Consider the following 19,782-nt stretch of genomic DNA (forward strand, 5'->3'; position numbering starts at 1 on the left):
ATGATAGCCTAGGTTTTGTATATTTTTGCTTTTTTGAAGAGTTGCATGTTTTCAGTATTAAGAGCTTCAGAAAAGCTTTTAATGTCTGAAGAAAAAAATATAGTCCTTTTATTTTCTGCTTTCCATAAGATAGTAGCATACTACATGCTGACAGTTACATACCAGGGTAACCTACAAAAGGCTATAGTTGCATCTCTACTGTTTTCCTGTTTTTTTTTTTTTTAATTCCTGTTTTAACATACATGATTTTACTGGCTGCATTTTGATTTATTTGTGTTGCTATCCTTATGTTRCTTATGAATTGCACTTGAAAAAGCTGTGCTGGTTTTGAAGAGATTTTCAGCTTTTAGAGCAAAAAAAAAAAAAAGATCTGAATCAAAATAATACAGTAGAAAAATAATAGAAAACAAATATTAACACTTTGTAACCTGWTGTTTTATTGACAGTACTATTATTCAGTGAGAATATTTCCTGGTCAAGAACCTGCTAATGTCTGGGTAGGCTGGATTACATCTGATTTTCATCAGTATGACACAACCTTTGACTTGGACAGAGTGCGCACTGTCACAGTTACACTGGGAGATGAAAAGGGGAAGGTTCATGAGAGGTTGGTTACAATTTTCCTAAAGAGATGTATATTTTCATATCTATAAAGACAACTAACAACTATATAAGTTGTAATTTTACTCCACTTAATGGAATTAGATTCCATTGTAGTATAAAATACATTGTAGTATCAAAATATGCAAAGTGGTGTGGTTCCCTTATAACTTATTTTCTATTCTTGCTTGTGGATCTAGTAAAATTAGTGGATTGAAAAAAGACTACAGGTTTTGTATGCAGTCTCAGTCATTCATTTCAGAACATGGTCCTTTATTTGTGCAAAATAGAGCTCTCCCTTGTCATATTTTTGAAAATTTTTGGCTTTGAGCAGGACACAAATAGTACAAGAACAGCTTCTGTCTCTATTTTTGCTTATGGTCTAGTTCAAAAACTCTATAGGTTAAGCTTAACACTAAACATTGTAAAAGGTTAACTTGCAATGTTAGTCTTGTCTTTTGATGCTTTACTAGTGATTTGAGCATTTGCTTGTCTTGTCATCTTCACTTTTTATTTCACTTTTTATTTTTTCAATTATGAGGTTTAGATCTCAATGGATTTTGGCGGGACCCTCTGTTTTCAGCCACATGGCCCATTGACTGCAGCAGCACAAATTTATTTTTAGGCTTCTACAGAAAGTTTCCATGCAATCCATAAATCAATTTGTCTTTTGACATTCAGTATCAAACGCAGCAACTGCTATATGGTGTGTGCAGGAGAGAGCATGAGTCCTGGACAAGGGCGCAACAATAACGGGCTGGAGATTGGTTGTTTGGTTGATGCTGCCAGTGGTCTGCTGACCTTCACAGCTAATGGCAAGGAACTGGGCACCTACTATCAGGTGAGTATTTTTTTATGACATCTTTCAGCGGAGAGTGGGGGAAACAAACAAACAAACAAAACTCATTGAATTTTATTAGTATCRTTGTTACAAGATTAGAAGAAAAAATAATTCCATTTTATATGGTAATATTCCCTCCAGTTAGTGTTTTCTAGAGTTTTGTTCACAGACTTACGCTCGCTGGTGGTCAATGCAGATATTGGAGAGTGTCTAATATTTAACGTTATTTGGCTGTCTTCAGTGGATATTTTTTGCCTCTTTCATGTAGGTTGAACCAAGTACTAAGCTATTTCCTGCTGTATTTGCTCAAGCTACAAGCCCAAATGTTTTCCAGTTTGAACTGGGAAGAATAAAGGTAAATAGTGATATATTATTGTGCAAGTATAGGGGGAGTAAAACATTATCATTGAATCATAGAATGCTTAAGGTTGGAAGGGACCTCAGAGGCCATCTAGTTCAACCCCCCTGCACACACAGGGTCACCTAGAGCACGTGGCACAGGGCTGCATCCAAGCGGGTTTTAAAKATCTCCAGAGAAGGAGATTCCACAACCTCCCTGGGCAGCCTGTTCCAGGGCTCTGGCACCCTCACTGTCAAGAAATGTTTCCTTAAGTTCCTGTGGAACTTTTGGTACCTCAGTTTGTGACCATTTCCTCTAGTCCTATCAGTGGCCACCACTGAAAGAGGCGGCCCCCTCCTCCTCACTGCCTCCCTTGAGGTATTTATACACACTGATCAGGTCTCCCTCAGCCTTCTCTTCTCCAGGCTGAACATGCCCAGCTCTCTCAGCCTTAAAYCAGGTGATCTTTGTTATTGGTTGTAGAATGTGYTCTTTTTTGGCACTTTTTTTGAGTCCATATGTTTTTGCACTCTTGTCATTTTTATGTTGAACTCAATTTATGATTCTAGARTATAGGATAAGTAGGACTATAACTGATATGAATGGGTAGGAAATATTGCACAAAGTCCTGAGAAAGTTTCTGCCTATCATTCTTCATGATGAAATGAAACCAAATGTTTATRAATTAGGCAGATAACATAAATTGCTTTCAGTCACTGGTTTCAGTAAAGCTAATCTTTTATTTTATAACCTGTGCTGTTGATGACTGGCTGCTATGCGGAGTAGGTTAGGCTTTAAAAAGAAATTAAGATAGATTTAAACAGTAGACATAAGAAAACTGAACTTGAATTTACTTCCTTGCTTTGGATATGTGAATGTCTAAAAATCAGAAAAGAGMAGTTCAGATCTCTTGTCCATGGCAGCTAATTATTAGATCCCAGTACATATTCCATTCATGTTTCTATTTCATATTTAGTTATTTTAGAAACAAATATGGAAAATGCTCTTGTGCCGCTAATTGGCCAACAGTTACTAGCTYGTTTTATAAGCTAATGAAAATATTATACTATACTATCTACTCACTGTCTTTTCTGAAAAATATCACGTACTCATTATTTGCAAAGACGATTAAGTTGATTGTCTCTTATGTTGGAACTTCCAGAACGTGATGCCTTTATCTGCTGGCCTGTTCAAAAGTGAACACAAAAATCCAATCTCTCAGTGCCCTCCACGTCTCCATGTCCAGTTTCTGACTCATGTGCTTTGGAGCAGAGTGCCAAACCACTTTCTGAAGGTTGATGTATCTCGGATCAGTGAACGTCAAGGCTGGATGATACAGTGCTTGAATCCTTTGCAGTTCATGGCCCTTCATATTCCAGAAGAAAACAGGTTAATGTTGTTTACATGTACAAGTACACTGGGCTATGTTGGGATTACAAAACTAGACATGTCATAATTTTTTCTGTAAGAGATGCACAGGTCCCTGTCTCTCGCTTTTTTGTTTATCTGTATATATAACACATGTAAGTAAAGGCAATGATAAGAATAAATGACAGAAATGTATCATTCTGTATTAGATTGAAAGATAATTATTTGTTATTCAGTATCATAGTTTTTGTATGGATAGGTATTCTTTCTAAGTATGTCTGTTGGATTGTTCCCTACAGAGGATAACAGGATTTGTATCTTGGGAGTGACTTGGGTAGATATCTACCTAAACATCATTCTCGGTCTGTGATTCTTGCGATTTATCACATGAAAGTTGAGAAGTGAAAAATTCCATCTACTGAAATGACACTGTCATTAGGTAGAATTTTTAATTCCTTCCCTTTGGTAATGTGTTACCCTGATGTAGATTTCTTTTATTTTTCCTCTGCAGGACAATTGATATTTTAGAGCTGACAGAACAAGAAGAATTGCTGAAATTTCACTATCATACCCTTCGATTGTATTCTGCTGTTTGTGCTTTAGGAAACAACCGAGTGGCCCATGCTATGTGTAGCCATGTGGATGAGTCTCAGCTCCTGTATGCTATTGAGAAYAAATATATGCCGGGATTACTACGTGCAGGATATTATGACTTACTTATTGACATTCATCTCAATACCTATGCCACTGCCAGATTAATGATGAATAATGAATTTATTGTTCCAATGACAGATGAGACCAAGAGYATTACTTTGTTTCCTGATGAAAACAAAAAACATGGCCTCCCTGGTATAGGACTTAGCACTTCCTTAAGGCCAAGAATGCAGTTCTCCTCCCCAAGTTTTGTAAGCATTAGCAGTGAATGCTTTCAGTTCAGTCCTGAATTCCCTCTGGAAATCTTAAAGGCCAAAACAATAGAGATGCTGACGGAAGCCGTTCAGGAGGGCAGCCTCCATGTTAGAGATCCTGTTGGAGGTTCTACTGAATTTCTTTTTGTCCCTCTCATCAAGCTATTTTACACCCTCCTAATTATGGGAATCTTCCATAATGGGGATCTGAAACACATCTTGCAGTTAATTGAGCCCCGGGTTTTCAAAGAAGCTATGAACCAGGAGGATGAAAGTGATTTCTCAGAGAAGGAGCTGAGTTCTGATGAGCTTAAGGCAGAAGAAGAAGAGGAAGAAAACAAGGGAGAGCAAGTGCCAAAGGAAGGACTCCTTCAGATGAAACTTCCCGAACCTGTTAAATTACAGGTAGTGGGGCTACCATGTTACTGATTGTTACTGTTTTTCGCATGTCCATTTTCCTTCATCTGGTAATTTTTCTTTAAAGGAATACAGTCTGATGCTSTTTGAATAGAGAAGTAATTTACTTACAGAAAATTGCAAGATTAATAAATTCCTAATCTAAGTTTTTATACTGCAAATAGAATAACTCGTTTCATTAAGTAGAAGAACTTAACAAGAAATTCTACATTTCTGTGGATGCACAGACACACAGACACACAGAAATTCCCTAGAATCAAGGAGTAAAGTCCTTGTCTTACAAWGAAGTGAAACTCCTATTCATTTATGTCTGAGGCACATATGCATCTTGCATATGTCAGGTTAGTCCTGATCTAGGGTATGTTACAGATTATTTCAGATTTAGTAAATGACTACATTGAAGATTGGATTCGGTTCATCTGACAGTAGCCACTAATGGGTCCATCCTTGTTTACATAACACACACGGAAGTCTTCTTAGCTTGCCTACTATTTTTTCTCTTCTGATAATGTTTTCTCAGATGTGCCATCTACTGCAGTACCTGTGTGATTGCCAGGTACGACACCGCATAGAAGCCATTGTAGCCTTTTCTGATGATTTTGTGGCCAGGCTTCAAGAGAACCAGCGCTTCCGGTACAATGAAGTGATGCAGGCCTTGAACATGTCTGCTGCCCTGACAGCTAGAAAAACAAAAGAATTTCGCTCCCCACCTCAGGAACAGGTACAGCCTACAGTAAACCATTTATTGTTTTTCRTTGCCTTGTGTGTGGTACATTTCTTTTGTTGTCATAGTTTTGCTAATAGAAATCAATGTTGCTTGCTTTTACACTGTATTCTTTATTTTAAGATTAATATGCTACTGAACTTTAAAGATGATAAAAATGATTGTCCTTGCCCTGAGGAAATTCGGGATCAGCTTTTGGATTTCCATGAAGACCTGATGGCACACTGTGGTACGTCCTATCKCTGAATATATTTAGTTTATAAATTATATTAGCTTGAAAAGTAATTTTCTTAATAATTTTAGTAACTCCCCTACTAAGTAACCTGGATATTACTTTTTATCAATAATTTGCCACTCCCCGTCCAACCTGGTACCATCCAAAAATACTCAAGGTGCATTATGATACTTCAAAGGAAGTTTTTGTTTTAAAAGAAAAAAAAAAAAAAAAAGGAAATGAAAAGTAAGGTGTCAGTTGGGAGAAAACTTAAATGCAATAAAGAATCTGGAAAAAAAAACGTTTTGAAAGATGTGGAGACTTCCTTTCTGTTTGATTTTAACATTTCTCTTTGGGTGTTTTTGTTTGCCATCATTCTCCTCTTTTTTTTTTTTAAGCTGGTCTATTTTTGTCAGTATTGTTCTTTTGTTTGCTTTGTGAAGAATTAGTGATTGAAATAATCTACAACTGGAAAATTAATTCCATTGGTCAGAAGACTCATTACAGTAGAACAATTCTGTATTCTGTATGTGTTCAAAACATGGCTGTTACAAATTAAGTAGAATGTTTGCACATCTTGGGTCCATTCTTTGCTTTTGAAAATTCACATGTTGTAGAAATGGTTAAAAGACCATATTAACATTTTGTCAATCAGACAGTGACAATAAGAGCTCAGGGAACTGCATAAATGCGGACAAACAGACATTTGATTTGAGTAATTTCACAGCATCTCTCTCTTCTAATTCATGAGACATTTCTGTTACTTTATTGTTATTTTGGTTGAAGAATCTGCCATCTGTAGCATTTTGTAATATGGCATTACATTACACACACATATTATGTGTGTAAAACAGAGASTTACTGATGATTGCTGAGTTTAAATTGGTTGTCCAGAGAGGTTGTAGAAATATTCCAACCCTCCCTCATCAGAGGAGCTATTTCTCTAAGTATTTCTGCATTCAGGAGGTGGATTAGACTAGATGATCTCCAGAGGTCACTTTAAACCTAAGCAACTCTGATTTTGTAAAGCCTCACATATGCACTTTTAAGTGCATATAATTTACTGTCAGAAGCGTCATATAGAAAAGCTTTTGTACAATCAAGACAACTACTTCCTGCTCAATGGTCAAATTTATAGTAGTTTTAATTTTCACTTTCACTTAATTTTCACTTTTTGGATATATTTCACCTTAAATTCTTCTATTCTTTGCTACTTTGCTACTTTGCTACTACAATTTGAACTATACTGTGTCACAGGAAAGTGTGTGTGTGTGTGTGTATATATATATATATATATATATATAAAAATATACACACTACTGAGGTACACAAGTCCAGTGCATATACACATGGAAACATCCATACTGTTAAATGGCTAGCACAATTCTGACATAATATTAATTATTATGAACTAATTTGATAAATATTATGAACTAATAATATTAGTTCAAGCTAATCACACTCGTCTCTGTAGATCAGAGGCTGGCAATGGCCCAGYACCATTGCTATTGGCAGCTTGAATAGCATCACCTATTTTTGGTATTGTAAGGTCATGTAACTACAAGATTGCCAGCCATACTGTGCAATTGGATTCACCAACCGTGAATAACCAAGGATACATTATATTTTTATTAGTAACAATGCAGGTTAAGAAACCAATCATCCCTCCATTTTGGGGATGAGAAAATTAAAATTCACTGRAAGTCTGTATGGATCACATTAATGAAGATTTAAATCACAGGTGTGCAAAGATAAACATATATATTATATATCTAGTGTATAAAAATAAACAATTTTTACACTGAGTTAATAAAAATGTATACAATAATTTAATAAGAGAATGCTCTTACTGACTTAGGTGTACATCTACACCTACCTTGTGCATCTGCCTCATTCTGCCCTTGTCCCAGACGCTCCTGGCGCATTCCACACATCTGTCTTTTTGCAGTTATATCAGAGTGGAACAGCATTTTTCAGTTTTATTGTATTTGTATGTACAAGGACATCAGTAACAGTTTTTTTTTTTTTTTATGGTAATGATGATTATTTAGTGTATAATTTTGATTTCAGGAATTGAACTAGATGAAGATGGAACCTTGGATGGAAACAGTGATTTAACCATTAGGGGTCGTCTCCTATACCTTATGGAAAAAGTCACATATCTGAAGAAAAAGCAAGCTGAGAAGCCAGTTGATGMTGATGCTAAGACATCCTGTAAGCAAAATTAAATCACAATTTAGTCTATCATAATTCCAAATGGAAAAGAAGGCAGACAAAGAAGCTCTTCATATGTCATCACCAAAACAAAATAGATTTTTACTGAAACATCTGTGCACTGTAAAATTTATAGCTCTTACTCAGCTTTAATGGGTTTAGCTTTTTAGCATAGACAATTTTGTTTCCCACGGCATGTATTAGAAAAATTCTTATATTGGTCTTTCTAGAATACATCTTACTCTATGTGGGATTAATGCAGACTTGATTACAGTAGGGTCTTAATTTAGAGCGCTCACTCATAAAACTATCTGCAGAAGCTCCAATTGAGTACTTGGATGAAGAATGCCAAATGAAAGAAGTCTGCACAACTAGGCCTTTATTTGTATGGCTRTACTTAAGTGAAACCTCCTCAYTCAACATAGAATCCGAAGTTTATTKTTTGTGATTGTTGCTCTACTGCGTTTTCTCATGTTGATGAGAGTCATTGTCAGTGGCATCCAAGTTCTGCATGAACTGGATCAACAAATGGTGTATGTTTCTTTTCTTTAATTCTGTCAGTTSTGATTTTTTTTTGCTTTTATTGTGATGATTATTTTTTAAAATTGTTATTCTAAAACRTAATTGCTATTCTAGAATATTTCTTATTCTAAAACACTGTGCTGTGTGACAGTACAAAAACCTATAATGCAGCATTTGGACAATAGCACTGTAATGCAGCACTATTATTCTTTTAAAATATATTTTTCCTACATTACTTCATTTTCTTTTCTTTTCTCTTTTTTTTTTTTTTTTCTGTAAACTGTGACCACTTCTTGGACATTATCTTTTTATGGGTACTCTTATTTTCTTCATACAGCATTTATACGTGCTACTTTTTCTTTTTTCCAGTTCCACTCATAATATAATACTGGAAACTCTTGAAAACAGTATATAGAAATATATGTGGCCACTTARAGAACATCTTATATGTCTTCATCCTTTTTTTTTTTAATGTTACCAAATTAGGCGTTATGTATTTTAATTTTTAATACAGGCTTTCATTTTTAATGTTTATTTTTACCATCTATGATTATCTTTTTATTTGTTAGTCTGCTAAATAAATACCAAGAAAAAGTGCCACTTAAGGACTGAATTAGTTCCAGTGTGTGTTGCATAATGAGTTCTGAGGGACTGCCAATAGAGATATGAGCAATTAATGGTAATTTTGTAATTTATGTATTTTCTCCACAGCTACTCTTCAGCAGTTGATTTCAGACACAATGGTACGCTGGGCCCAGGAGTCAGTCATAGAAGACCCGGAGTTAGTGAGGGCCATGTTTGTATTGCTACATCGCCAGTATGATGGCATTGGTGGCTTGGTTCGAGCCCTACCGAAGACCTACACGATAAATAGTGTGTCGGTGGAAGACACAATCAATCTTCTAGCATCCCTTGGCCAAATCCGTTCCTTACTCAGTGTCAGAATGGGGAAGGAAGAAGAGAAGCTTATGATTCGTGGATTAGGGTAATTAACTGGAGTGTAGTAAATCTTAATTTACATGTATTTACTGTTATTTGTTGTATAGTTATCACCTAAATTATGCATAAAATTTGAATGCACTTGAAGTTGAATATGCTTGAATGCAGAAATTTCATATCAGTTATGCAGTATTTTCAATTGTAAGATATTTTGTAGCATTATTATTATATGCATATTATTTCTAAGAAGACCTGAAAACACATGTAGTGTTCTATGATACTACAGATACATATTTCATTATCATATTTTAAGTGCTATGATAGTATTGCTGATAGTACTGATTACAATCCTTTTTATATGAATGCACTATTTGGTGGCTTTGGTGGACACAAAGAACCCCTCAAGCTGTCAATAAGTGGAGTTTTGGATATGTGTCTGTGCATAATCCATCAATTTATTGGCTTCATTGTGGTTAAAACTATTGAAACATGTTGTATTCTACCCAKTTTTTTTTCTTAGTTATATGATTAATAATAAAATATAGCCTAATAAAGGTTGCAGCTGAAGAAAGCTGCTGAMAGAAAACATAATCAACTCTATATAGCCAGTTTCTTCTGGCTGTTTTCAAAGGAATTTTAATATCAAAGATATTAATAGCTAAACATCAGCTATTATGTATTAGAAATCCCGAGTCAACAACAATAATGACAATGTCAATGACAAGGATAGAYAGAGTTAATGGAGAATGTCAGGAATGAAAGGAGAAGAAAAATTTTGTTGTGCAAAATACTTTTTTCTTTCTGAGCTTGCTGAAAATCTCCAATGTGTAAGTGACTTGTATAAATAGTTTTGCACTGCCAGGGTGAAGAATATCTATTTTATTGCTTTTCAGTAGATTTCATCAATGCTCCCTGACAGCTGTAGTGTGTAGGGTGCTTAAATTAAGGCTTTGGCATAGCCCACTGATGGCTTTGCAAACGGAAAGTCAGTCACATGTGACCATCCACAATGTACYGAGATTTTCATACCACTTTTATATGTCAAATTCAAGTTTCACTTGACCCAACTTAGTTTGAAAATGAGTAAATGATTACTAGATTCTGGCACTGCTGTCTCTGACAAAAATGCCAGAGTGATTTTCATTTTATGTTTTGCTTTATTTTTTTGTGGGGATTTTTTTCTTGTCATTTTTGCTATATATTGGAAGCTAAGGTCTTGTGAGATACATTGATTTACCAAAGTTTACTGATACGTAAAAGTCTAGTGCAAGGTGAAAAGAGCTAGTGCTTAGCTGTTCTTCTCCACCTGCTGCTGCTATCCTCCTGATATTTTCTATCATATTTTTGACTATCTTGCCATCATGCCCTCAGTGTGCCATTTGTGCCTCCTGTAGTTTAACCCAGGCTCCAGTGCCTATTTAGAAATGACAAGGAAAAAGACCAACTTGTCTKTCTGATTTATTGATAGTAAAAGACTCTAACTGTGCCACCTACATCGGATGTACATGTATTCTGTTGTATGACTGGTAGCTGCAGATTTATAACTTTTAGAATGAGGAATTCATCTCTTTGCCTCACTTCTTTTATAAGACTAAAATTTTCCTCATCCTAGAAATTGGAGCTCATGAAAAAAGACTACTGAGAGACATACAATGAAATCTGAACACCTGTCAATGATATTTCCTGTAGTGACTAGTCTTTTTCTCCCATGACRTATTTGCTTTCATATTTATATTTTAGTTGCATGTTATTTCAAGACTCAATGCAATTCTTAAAAATGTGACTATTTTTGAAATGCACATTTAACTGGAAACCATCACCTCTGCATAAGATATTGAGACTATAATCTTCACGATTGATTTCAAGTATTTAAATTATTCTGTATGTAGAAGAGAGAGGAATATCCTTTTGAACAGTGATGCATGAAAAGTGATGCATGAAATAATGTTAAAAWTTATGAAGCTAATCTATCTGCTCCTTTAATACAGGGGAGCTGAATATAGATTTTTTTTTTTTTAATCTCAATATTAGTGATATTCTGAAGTGTTCCCGCCTCAAAAATGTAGCTTAGTTTAAATTAAAGTTTAAACAATGCATCAGCTTTGATCATGCTTTCATCAGTATGTTTCTGTTCTGGAATGGTATATCCAATAATGGATATATTTAATGAAAATAGAAAAAAATCACACTCCAGTCAACTGGTGATTAGGGCAGGACAATAACTATAATATGGGACAAGAAAGGTCTGGTCCTTTCTCTTTGTACATACAATATAGAGTATCTGTAGCAGGAGATGGATGGAAACTCGATGAGAAAAGCACCAAGAAAATAATTTACGGGAGAGGGTAAAGAATTACACAGTAAATCAGCTTGCAAATAACATAAAATGAGCAAAATATTCATCATAACATTTTAATCTAATTTCTTATTTTGTTTTGCTGTAGAGACATCATGAATAATAAAGTATTTTACCAACATCCAAATCTCATGAGAGCTCTAGGCATGCATGAGACTGTCATGGAAGTCATGGTAAATGTGCTTGGTGGAGGAGAATCCAAGGTAAAGCAATTTGAAAGCAGAAAATTTAGAATATAACTTTTCTTATAAACTTAATATAAATTTACATAAACTTAATCCTGTAAGGCACTGAGCAGCCACTGAAGGTGCTAGGACCATAAGCTCTCATTAATTTCTATTAGCACAATAGTAGAATAAGTTTCTAGAAGGATCCATTTTTTTTCATTCTAGAGGAAGATAGAATTAATATTACTATCTTAGAAACTTAAAAAAAAAAATACAAAGAGCATTTCATATGCTCACTGAGTCTTACATGATTTGGGGGATATTTTTTGGAAGCTAATAAAAAATGGATGCTGTATCACTCTGTTAATCTGAATATGACTAATTTTTTTCATGTTTGAATCTAGAATTTATGTATTATCCAGCAAGCCCTCTTGATTTTCAAGGGTGTCCACCTAGACAGATAACTTCATGGGGTGCAGTAAATGCAGTATGGAAATACTAGTACATTAACTGACTGTTGCATGATCTTTTTCCTGGTTTTATGCTTGTTTTAGAGCTTTACCTTTAGAATGTTTCTATTTGCTTTTTTAGGAAATCACTTTTCCAAAGATGGTGGCAAATTGCTGTCGTTTTTTATGTTATTTTTGCCGCATTAGCAGGCAGAATCAAAAAGCTATGTTTGATCATCTTAGTTATTTATTGGAAAACAGCAGTGTTGGCCTTGGTGAGTGGTAATATATATCATAACTGATTTTCATTTGACTTTGTAAGATTCTAAACAAAAATGAAGTCTTAAGACATTTTGATAGTTTTTATACTGAAAAAAAGATATTTTCCTGCATCCATCCATTTTAACCACATTTATCTTGAATTTTCTCTATTACCTAGGGCAAATGTACTGTAAATTGTATTTATTATTTATTATTTATTATTTATTATTTATTATTTATTATTTATTATTTATTATTTATTATTTATTATTTATTTGCTAGCTGTAATGAAAACCCTAACAACAGCATTGAGTAAGCTCAGTTAATTAAGCTAAAAAAGGCAAGATAGTGCTTGCACATGAGGGAAGGACCAGTGTTTAATTGCATCATTTATGGAACAAAATAAGATCCTGATTGTTATAAAGGAGTTCATAAATCAGTGTTGACAGCTGGTCCTGATAGCTTATTTCTTATTGCCTGTGCTTGCTCTACTACTCTGTCATCTATAGACTGTTCATTATCCAGCTACACTTGTGGCAGAAATACAGAGCTCATTCACATGGTATTGCATGTACCTGAAATGAACCCTGAATTTTCTTGAAATATTGTTTTTGCTTTACTGGACTGGAGTGTTATATAAGAAGTATATATAATTTGTATTTCATTTAATGCTTTTGATTCAGAGTATGTTCATATCTAATTACTATTGTTCTAATAAAAATAGGAAAGATTATTTTGAATAATCTTAAAAATAAGAAAGATTATTTTGAGCCTGGACAGTTAGTATATTTTGATTCTATCTTAGTGTTAAATTTCATATGAATACACTGTGATTTATTATAAATTAAGTGGTATAAATAACACACTTATTAAATAACTACCTAATGACAAAACTATTAAARGTTTTAATATTTTTTTACTGCAAAATTACTGTTTTCTATGTATTTACTACAGAAACTAAATGTTCTTTTAACAGCCTCTCCTTCTATGCGAGGATCAACTCCTTTAGATGTTGCAGCAGCGTCTGTAATGGATAATAATGAGCTTGCAYTAGCTTTAAGGGAACCTGATCTTGAGAAGGTTGGTAGCTACTTTRTCAAACAGGGTAAGGATTCCAGTGGCTGGCCCCAAAACCATAGAGTGGAGTAATTGAGGTCTAAGTTGATGAGGATTATTTGGGAATTTTAGGTACCTTTCACAGGGAAAGCTATCAGGATGTGATTGTTTGCTCTTTCTGCTGATGATCAAAATAACTGAATTGGTTTTGTGGATATGTGGATATCACATATGCAGTTGAAAACAACAAGAATTGACTCAAGGGCAACTCTTTCTTTGGCAATAGTGCAGTATCCAATAGAACTGTGTAACTATTGAGAAGATCTTCCCTTATTATTCTGTCTTGACAGTGACATGCAGTGGAGACATAACGCTGTGGGGATTACTCTTTTTCTGATTTTCCCAAAATAAGAATTGGACAATACATGTGAGGATAATTTCTTTTGAACTGTACTTCCTTTCTCTTCACAATAAATGTATTCCTCATTTTATCATACTTCTAGGTGGTTCGGTACTTGGCTGGATGTGGATTGCAAAGTTGTCCTTTGTTGGTTTCTAAAGGCTACCCAGACATTGGATGGAATCCAGTTGAAGGAGAACGATATTTGGATTTTCTTCGTTTTGCTGTTTTTTGCAATGGTATTSTAGGAACCTGTTAATTTTATAACTTACTGTAATGTTTGAAAGAATATTTACTTGAAATTTGTCACTTAAGATAGAGATAGACACCCATCTAATGSAATACCATAAATTTAGAGGACTGTTAATGGTAAGAATCATGTGAAACAATAGTTATTTAGATGTTCATTTCACAGATCATGTAGACTCTTTGGTATTTGAAATGCTGACAACTCTTTTGTAACTGGAACAAAGACTCCTGAATCTTTTTAAGATAATATTTATGCTAGACAGAGAACCAAAGACCCACAAACATGGTTAAGATTTATACACGTTTAGTTTTTTGTGGGTATAGCATTCCTTTCACTAGCTTTTTCACTTGAGTATGATTTTAACTATATACCAGTTTTTATGATGATTTCAAAATCCTTTATTACATAGTTACCTCTATGATTGTACTTAATTTTGAATTAAATATCATGTTCTATATCATAGACTTTATTACAATAATGGAGAGGTATGTTTGTATGTAACCTTGTCATTATTGTTTAAACTGTATTGTAGTTAAAAGTGTCTACTGCACATTTCTATGCCCTTATTGGACTATATTTCAGAAGTCTTTTTAATATGATCTTGAATCATGATATTTGTCCTGTGTAATAGGAGAGAGCGTGGAAGAGAATGCTAATGTTGTAGTAAGGCTGCTTATCCGTCGACCTGAATGTTTTGGTCCAGCTCTAAGAGGAGAAGGAGGCAATGGGTTACTCGCCGCCATGGAGGAAGCAATAAAGATATCAGAAGATCCAACAAGAGATGGAGCTTCCCCAAGTAATGGATCTAGTAAAACACTGTAGGTGCAGTGAAATTCCTTATGTTGTTTTATAATTCTAGTCATGAAATGACTTACTGGATTTAACATGTGAATTATTAACTGAATTCTTCCTTGGATTCTGTGGAAGGCAGATTTTTTTTTTTTCTGCCAAATTGTGCTTCTCCTGCACTGTTAATTTTAAGTTACATTCATTATATATCATTTCTAGAATTCAGTTTGCTATTTCTCAGTCAGTTAAATATCCAGTTGTAAAATGAGACAGATAAATGGTAACAATACAGATGTTGCTGCAATCTCTCAGGGACAAATTCCATTCTGTGTTAGTTTGCTGTAAATTTGATGATTATCAAGAAGTCAACATGTGTAAGCCAYTGCAGTTGTGAGCAATTTTTGTGAGTTTATTGCTGATGTAACAGATTTATTTATTTATTAATCTTTTGTTTACTTTAACAACCAATGAATTCCAGTGAAGTGGAAGAACAGGAAGATGACACTATTCACATGGGAAATGCCATCATGACCTTTTATGCAGCTTTGATTGATCTCTTAGGACGTTGTGCCCCTGAAATGCATGTAAGTTACAAATGTTCATACATTCAAAAATGAAAGAATGGTTTTATTGATGATGTGTTTTAGACTTTGGCTACATTTTAGTGTACATGAGTTCACCTGCTAATTTGCAAGATGTTTAGAAGTTGTACTTTCAAAATTACATTTCCTCCCTTATTGCTGTTCCTTGTGGCTCTCTGGTCTTGAACAGCATTCTTTCATGAATATTGTTTGATTGCCGGTTGTAACCATCAAATTATTCAAATTTCTCTGTTTACTTGGATGGTATACAGTGATTTTAAGATAGTGGTTCTCCGGTCTTCATATATGTATTTATACAGACTATTTGATTTGCATTTCAAGCAAGAATCCTAGTCAAAGACAAGATATCAGTGGTTTAGGCATAAGATATGCACAGTATTAGACGTTCATGATATAAAAAAAGGAGTCTTTACCACATAAGTCCTGATACTGATCCTAATACTGACTGGTGCTGTTTGAAAATATTTGTTCAGGTGAAGATTCATAATACATTCCTGTTTCTTCAGAAGTTCTAAATTGTGCATAGTTTCTCATTTTACTCTGGAATCTGCAACAGTTCAGGTAGATCAGTATCAGATTTGTGCAAAAGTGGGTAACTTGAAGTCATAGAGAAATCCAAAAAAAAAAAAAAAAAAAAAAAAAAGAAAGAAAAATGAAACAAGAACTGCAATGAAAGTTTTATTTTTCAGCTGGGACAGCAAAACTAAAATTTTGCATGTAAAAAATTTCCCTTCCCTTCCCTCCCCTCCTATTCCCTCCCCTCCCCTCCAGTTTTATTTTGACTCTTTGTTCACCAACTCTCTTTAACAGTTCTAGATTCTAAATTTCTAGATTTTACCTTAAGAACCCAGAAGATAAATACAGACTGTGTGAAATTTATATTATTAATTAGAAGTCATATTTATATAATAGTCATTCTTGTGCAACTGTGATTTAGAAAGGTTCTGGAACATGAGGATGAATAAAATATAAAAATAAAACTTTATTATTTTTTTATCTGTCCATTAGCTCATCCATGCAGGTAAAGGGGAAGCCATTAGGATCAGGTCAATTCTACGGTCTTTGATTCCACTGGAGGATTTAGTGGGTGTAATTAGTATTCCTTTCCACATGCCAACCATAGCTAAAGGTGAGATGATTGTTCTGCTTTGTTTTTTTTTGTGCAAAAAAACCCCACTCTTTTGTCTACTCTTGTTGTAATTTGTGTGTATATTAATGCTCATACTTTTCSCAATGTTTCAAAATGTTATAGGAATTAAACTATTTCTAATGTGAATTAGAAATTGTATATGTTTCAAAAGTTTAAAGAATAGTTCTTGATGGCAACAATTCTATGTGCATTTGAATCACTGATTTAAATCCCATTCATTTCAGTAACTTCATGAAAATCTATTACAGCTTTAAAAACAATGCATACTTCCTGTTTTTCTAAGTTATAAAAGAAAAATTCCATTCTCTTTTCTTGGTAATATAGTCCTTAGCTTTTGCTGTCCTAACCCTATTAATTGTTTCTAACAGATTTTACTAAGACACCAGAGTTGTTTTTCAGCAACTATGGTGAGGTTAAAGGTGGAGCCCTGCTGAGGCAGTGCCCAGTTCTGGGCTCCCCAGTAGGAGATTTGGAACTACTGAAGCGAGTCCAGCAAAGGGCCGCTAAGATGTTTATGGGACTAGAGCATCTCTTGAGGAAAGATTGAAAGAGCTGAGGTTAATCTGGAGTGAAGACAAGACTGGGCGGGAAGATCTTATCACTGTGTACAAGTATCTTAAGGGAGGATGTGAAGAGGATGGGTCCAGACTCTTCTTAGTGGTGCCTAGCAATAGGTTGAGTAGTGCCAGGGTCCAAACTAAATTGCAGGAAGTTCTGTCTGATCATGAAGAAAAACTTTTTACTGTGAGGATTGAGCACAGGTTTCTCAGAGAGGCTCTGTAGTCTCCATCCTTGGAGATATTCAAAAACTGTCTGGATAGGTCCCTGGACCGCCTACTTTAGGTGACCCTGATTTAACAAGGAGGGGAGAGCTAGCTCTGTGATTCTGTGAAGCACATGTACTCAAATGCGCAGTAGAGAAAACACTTGTTTTCTTGTTTTCTGCCCATGCCCACTATTCTTTACAATAGTGGGAGCTAAGTAAGCATCAGCATAAAAGAGAAAGGAGATGTCTCTGTTTTTTTGGATGTTTTGATAGACACTATTTTAAATACAGCAGTATTTGCATAGTGACTAACAGCACAAGATTCCCAAGCACAAGATTCAGTTACAGCAGAAATAAACAGATCGATCAATGTATTATATAATTATTTATACACACACACACACACAAAAATGGTGATAAATTATAAAAGAAAAATATCTAAATAGCTGTTTAAAGAGTTCAGCTCATAGATATGGAGTGGTTTATTTGATTTCCAAAATTAAAGTGTCACCATTTTAAAATATTTCTGTGAAATACTTTAGGATATTTTAAAAGTTTTTAGTTATGAAGGACTATTTCCCACAATGTTAATTCCTTATAATACTTTATATGCTTACCAATGCTGCATTCCTACTTTTTTTCTATTTCTTACCTTTGGTTTGCTTTTTACAAGCATGAGGTAGTTCTGTAGACAAATTTATGTTTGGCTATTTCCCATCATATTAGAGAGCATCAGTTACTAAGAATCCTGTGGGGCAATGTATGAACAAAAAAGTATATGTGGACTTGAAATTGCCTTATGCATTCATTTTTAATTTCAGTTAACTACAGATTTGTTGTCTGTATGTAACAAAACTGTGAGCAAAATGGTCAGGTATTAACAAAAGTCCARCTCTGAAGAGAAGTAGCATAGCTGCCTAGTCTGCTGGTGTAGGATGAGCCTTGTCATTGAAGTTTTATTTCTTCCTTTTAGATGGTACTGTGGTGGAACCTGACATGTCTGCGGGGTTTTGCCCAGATCACAAGGCAGCCATGGTTTTGTTCCTTGACAGGGTCTATGGAATTGAGGACCAGGATTTTCTTCTACATCTTCTTGAAGTTGGCTTTCTGCCAGATCTTCGTGCTGCTGCTTCTTTAGATACGGTAAGKCTGTTGGCATTCCAGTTCCATTATCTTATTGAACATTGCATCATATCCACCCGCTAGAAGAATATTTTTTATTTCTTCATCCTTCTGTGTTTCCCAATGAYGGATGAGCTGCCTTGTGCTGCTGAGCTTTGAAAATATTTGAAGAGCAGTGAAGAGTCATTCCCCAGAATGATGCTGGCTGTCTTGTAAGGCACCCACTGATAGAATATCCAGAAGAGAAAATGTCTTACTTCAAGAGACTTTCTGAGCTTGTGATGTGGAATCAAAATCAGATCAACTGTGAAAAAAAAATATCTGGGAGCTCGTTACCTGCACTTYAGCATGAAAGTGTTTCTCTTCTGGGATTTGTGGAAATCCTTAAAATTCCTTAAAATTGCTTTCTTTTTCGGTCAGTCTTATTTGMATCTATCTTTTTCTTAACTCACTTCATACAGAAAGATCCAATTTAGGGAGCATATATGAAGGCTGAGACATGGATTTGATTTCTTTATTTGACCTTCTCTTTAAGCATTTTTTTTCTAGAAAGTATTATGTTATTTAAGATAGAATGAGTGAACATTTATGCATGAACTGAGCCTTGATCACAACTGAATTTTGCCAATGCAATCTTGACTTTGGTATTTTATGATTTATGAGTGCTCTGTTAAGCAATTATGACCTTTTTAAATGCATTTTTGAAAATTATTTTTGTTTTTGAATGTTTATCTKTAGTATGCAGTTTTATAGTGTTCATCATGCTTTCATTCAAAACAAACAAACAAAAAGYTCACCTAAGAAGATACTTTCAAAACAGAAAAGAAACCTGGCATCCAACTTCCTCTAGGTATCCAGTTCCCATTTGTGTGTTTTGGGAATTTCCCTCTTTGTAACTATTACAGAAGTAAAGCAAACAAAGCAAAAATTTAGCATTTACCAGACAAATCTCATTTGTGTCCATTTTATTCCATAGGCTGCTTTAAGTGCTACAGATATGGCTTTGGCTCTGAATCGATACCTTTGCACTGCCGTCTTGCCTTTGTTGACCAGATGTGCTCCTCTCTTTGCTGGCACAGAGCACCATGCTTCCCTCATTGATTCCTTATTACATACAGTGTACAGACTCTCAAAGGGCTGCTCTCTTACCAAAGCTCAACGAGATTCCATCGAAGAATGTTTATTGTCTATCTGTGGGTAAGGAATGGTTCCTGGTAGCATGGAAATGTGAATTGGTAGAGAAGTCTGTGGTAACTGTAATGCAGGAATACAAAACTGTACTATCAGTAGCATAATGGAGAATTTTTGCTGGCAAATGAGTAAGAAA

The 19,782-nt window shown here is 34.7% G+C and overlaps 1 protein-coding gene across 1 annotated transcript in view; it reads left to right on the forward strand.

The window, feature by feature from the left end:
* Window positions 1-19,782, forward strand: part of RYR2 (ryanodine receptor 2) — a 312,795-nt gene that overhangs the window by 197,314 nt on the left and 95,699 nt on the right. The window contains 18 exon segments of the mRNA XM_026037372.1: window positions 447-607; window positions 1,282-1,441; window positions 1,710-1,796; window positions 2,944-3,170; window positions 3,661-4,462; window positions 4,995-5,195; window positions 5,322-5,427; window positions 7,483-7,626; window positions 8,860-9,133; window positions 11,532-11,646; window positions 12,202-12,334; window positions 13,297-13,400; window positions 13,880-14,015; window positions 14,658-14,844; window positions 15,294-15,399; window positions 16,426-16,546; window positions 18,307-18,476; window positions 19,432-19,652. Of these exon segments, the coding sequence (XP_025893157.1) occupies window positions 447-607; window positions 1,282-1,441; window positions 1,710-1,796; window positions 2,944-3,170; window positions 3,661-4,462; window positions 4,995-5,195; window positions 5,322-5,427; window positions 7,483-7,626; window positions 8,860-9,133; window positions 11,532-11,646; window positions 12,202-12,334; window positions 13,297-13,400; window positions 13,880-14,015; window positions 14,658-14,844; window positions 15,294-15,399; window positions 16,426-16,546; window positions 18,307-18,476; window positions 19,432-19,652 (3,455 nt within the window).

This window comes from Nothoprocta perdicaria, unplaced genomic scaffold (assembly GCF_003342845.1).
Source record: "Nothoprocta perdicaria isolate Ctin4 unplaced genomic scaffold, notPer1 scaffold_197, whole genome shotgun sequence".
NCBI lineage: Eukaryota > Metazoa > Chordata > Aves > Tinamiformes > Tinamidae > Nothoprocta > Nothoprocta perdicaria.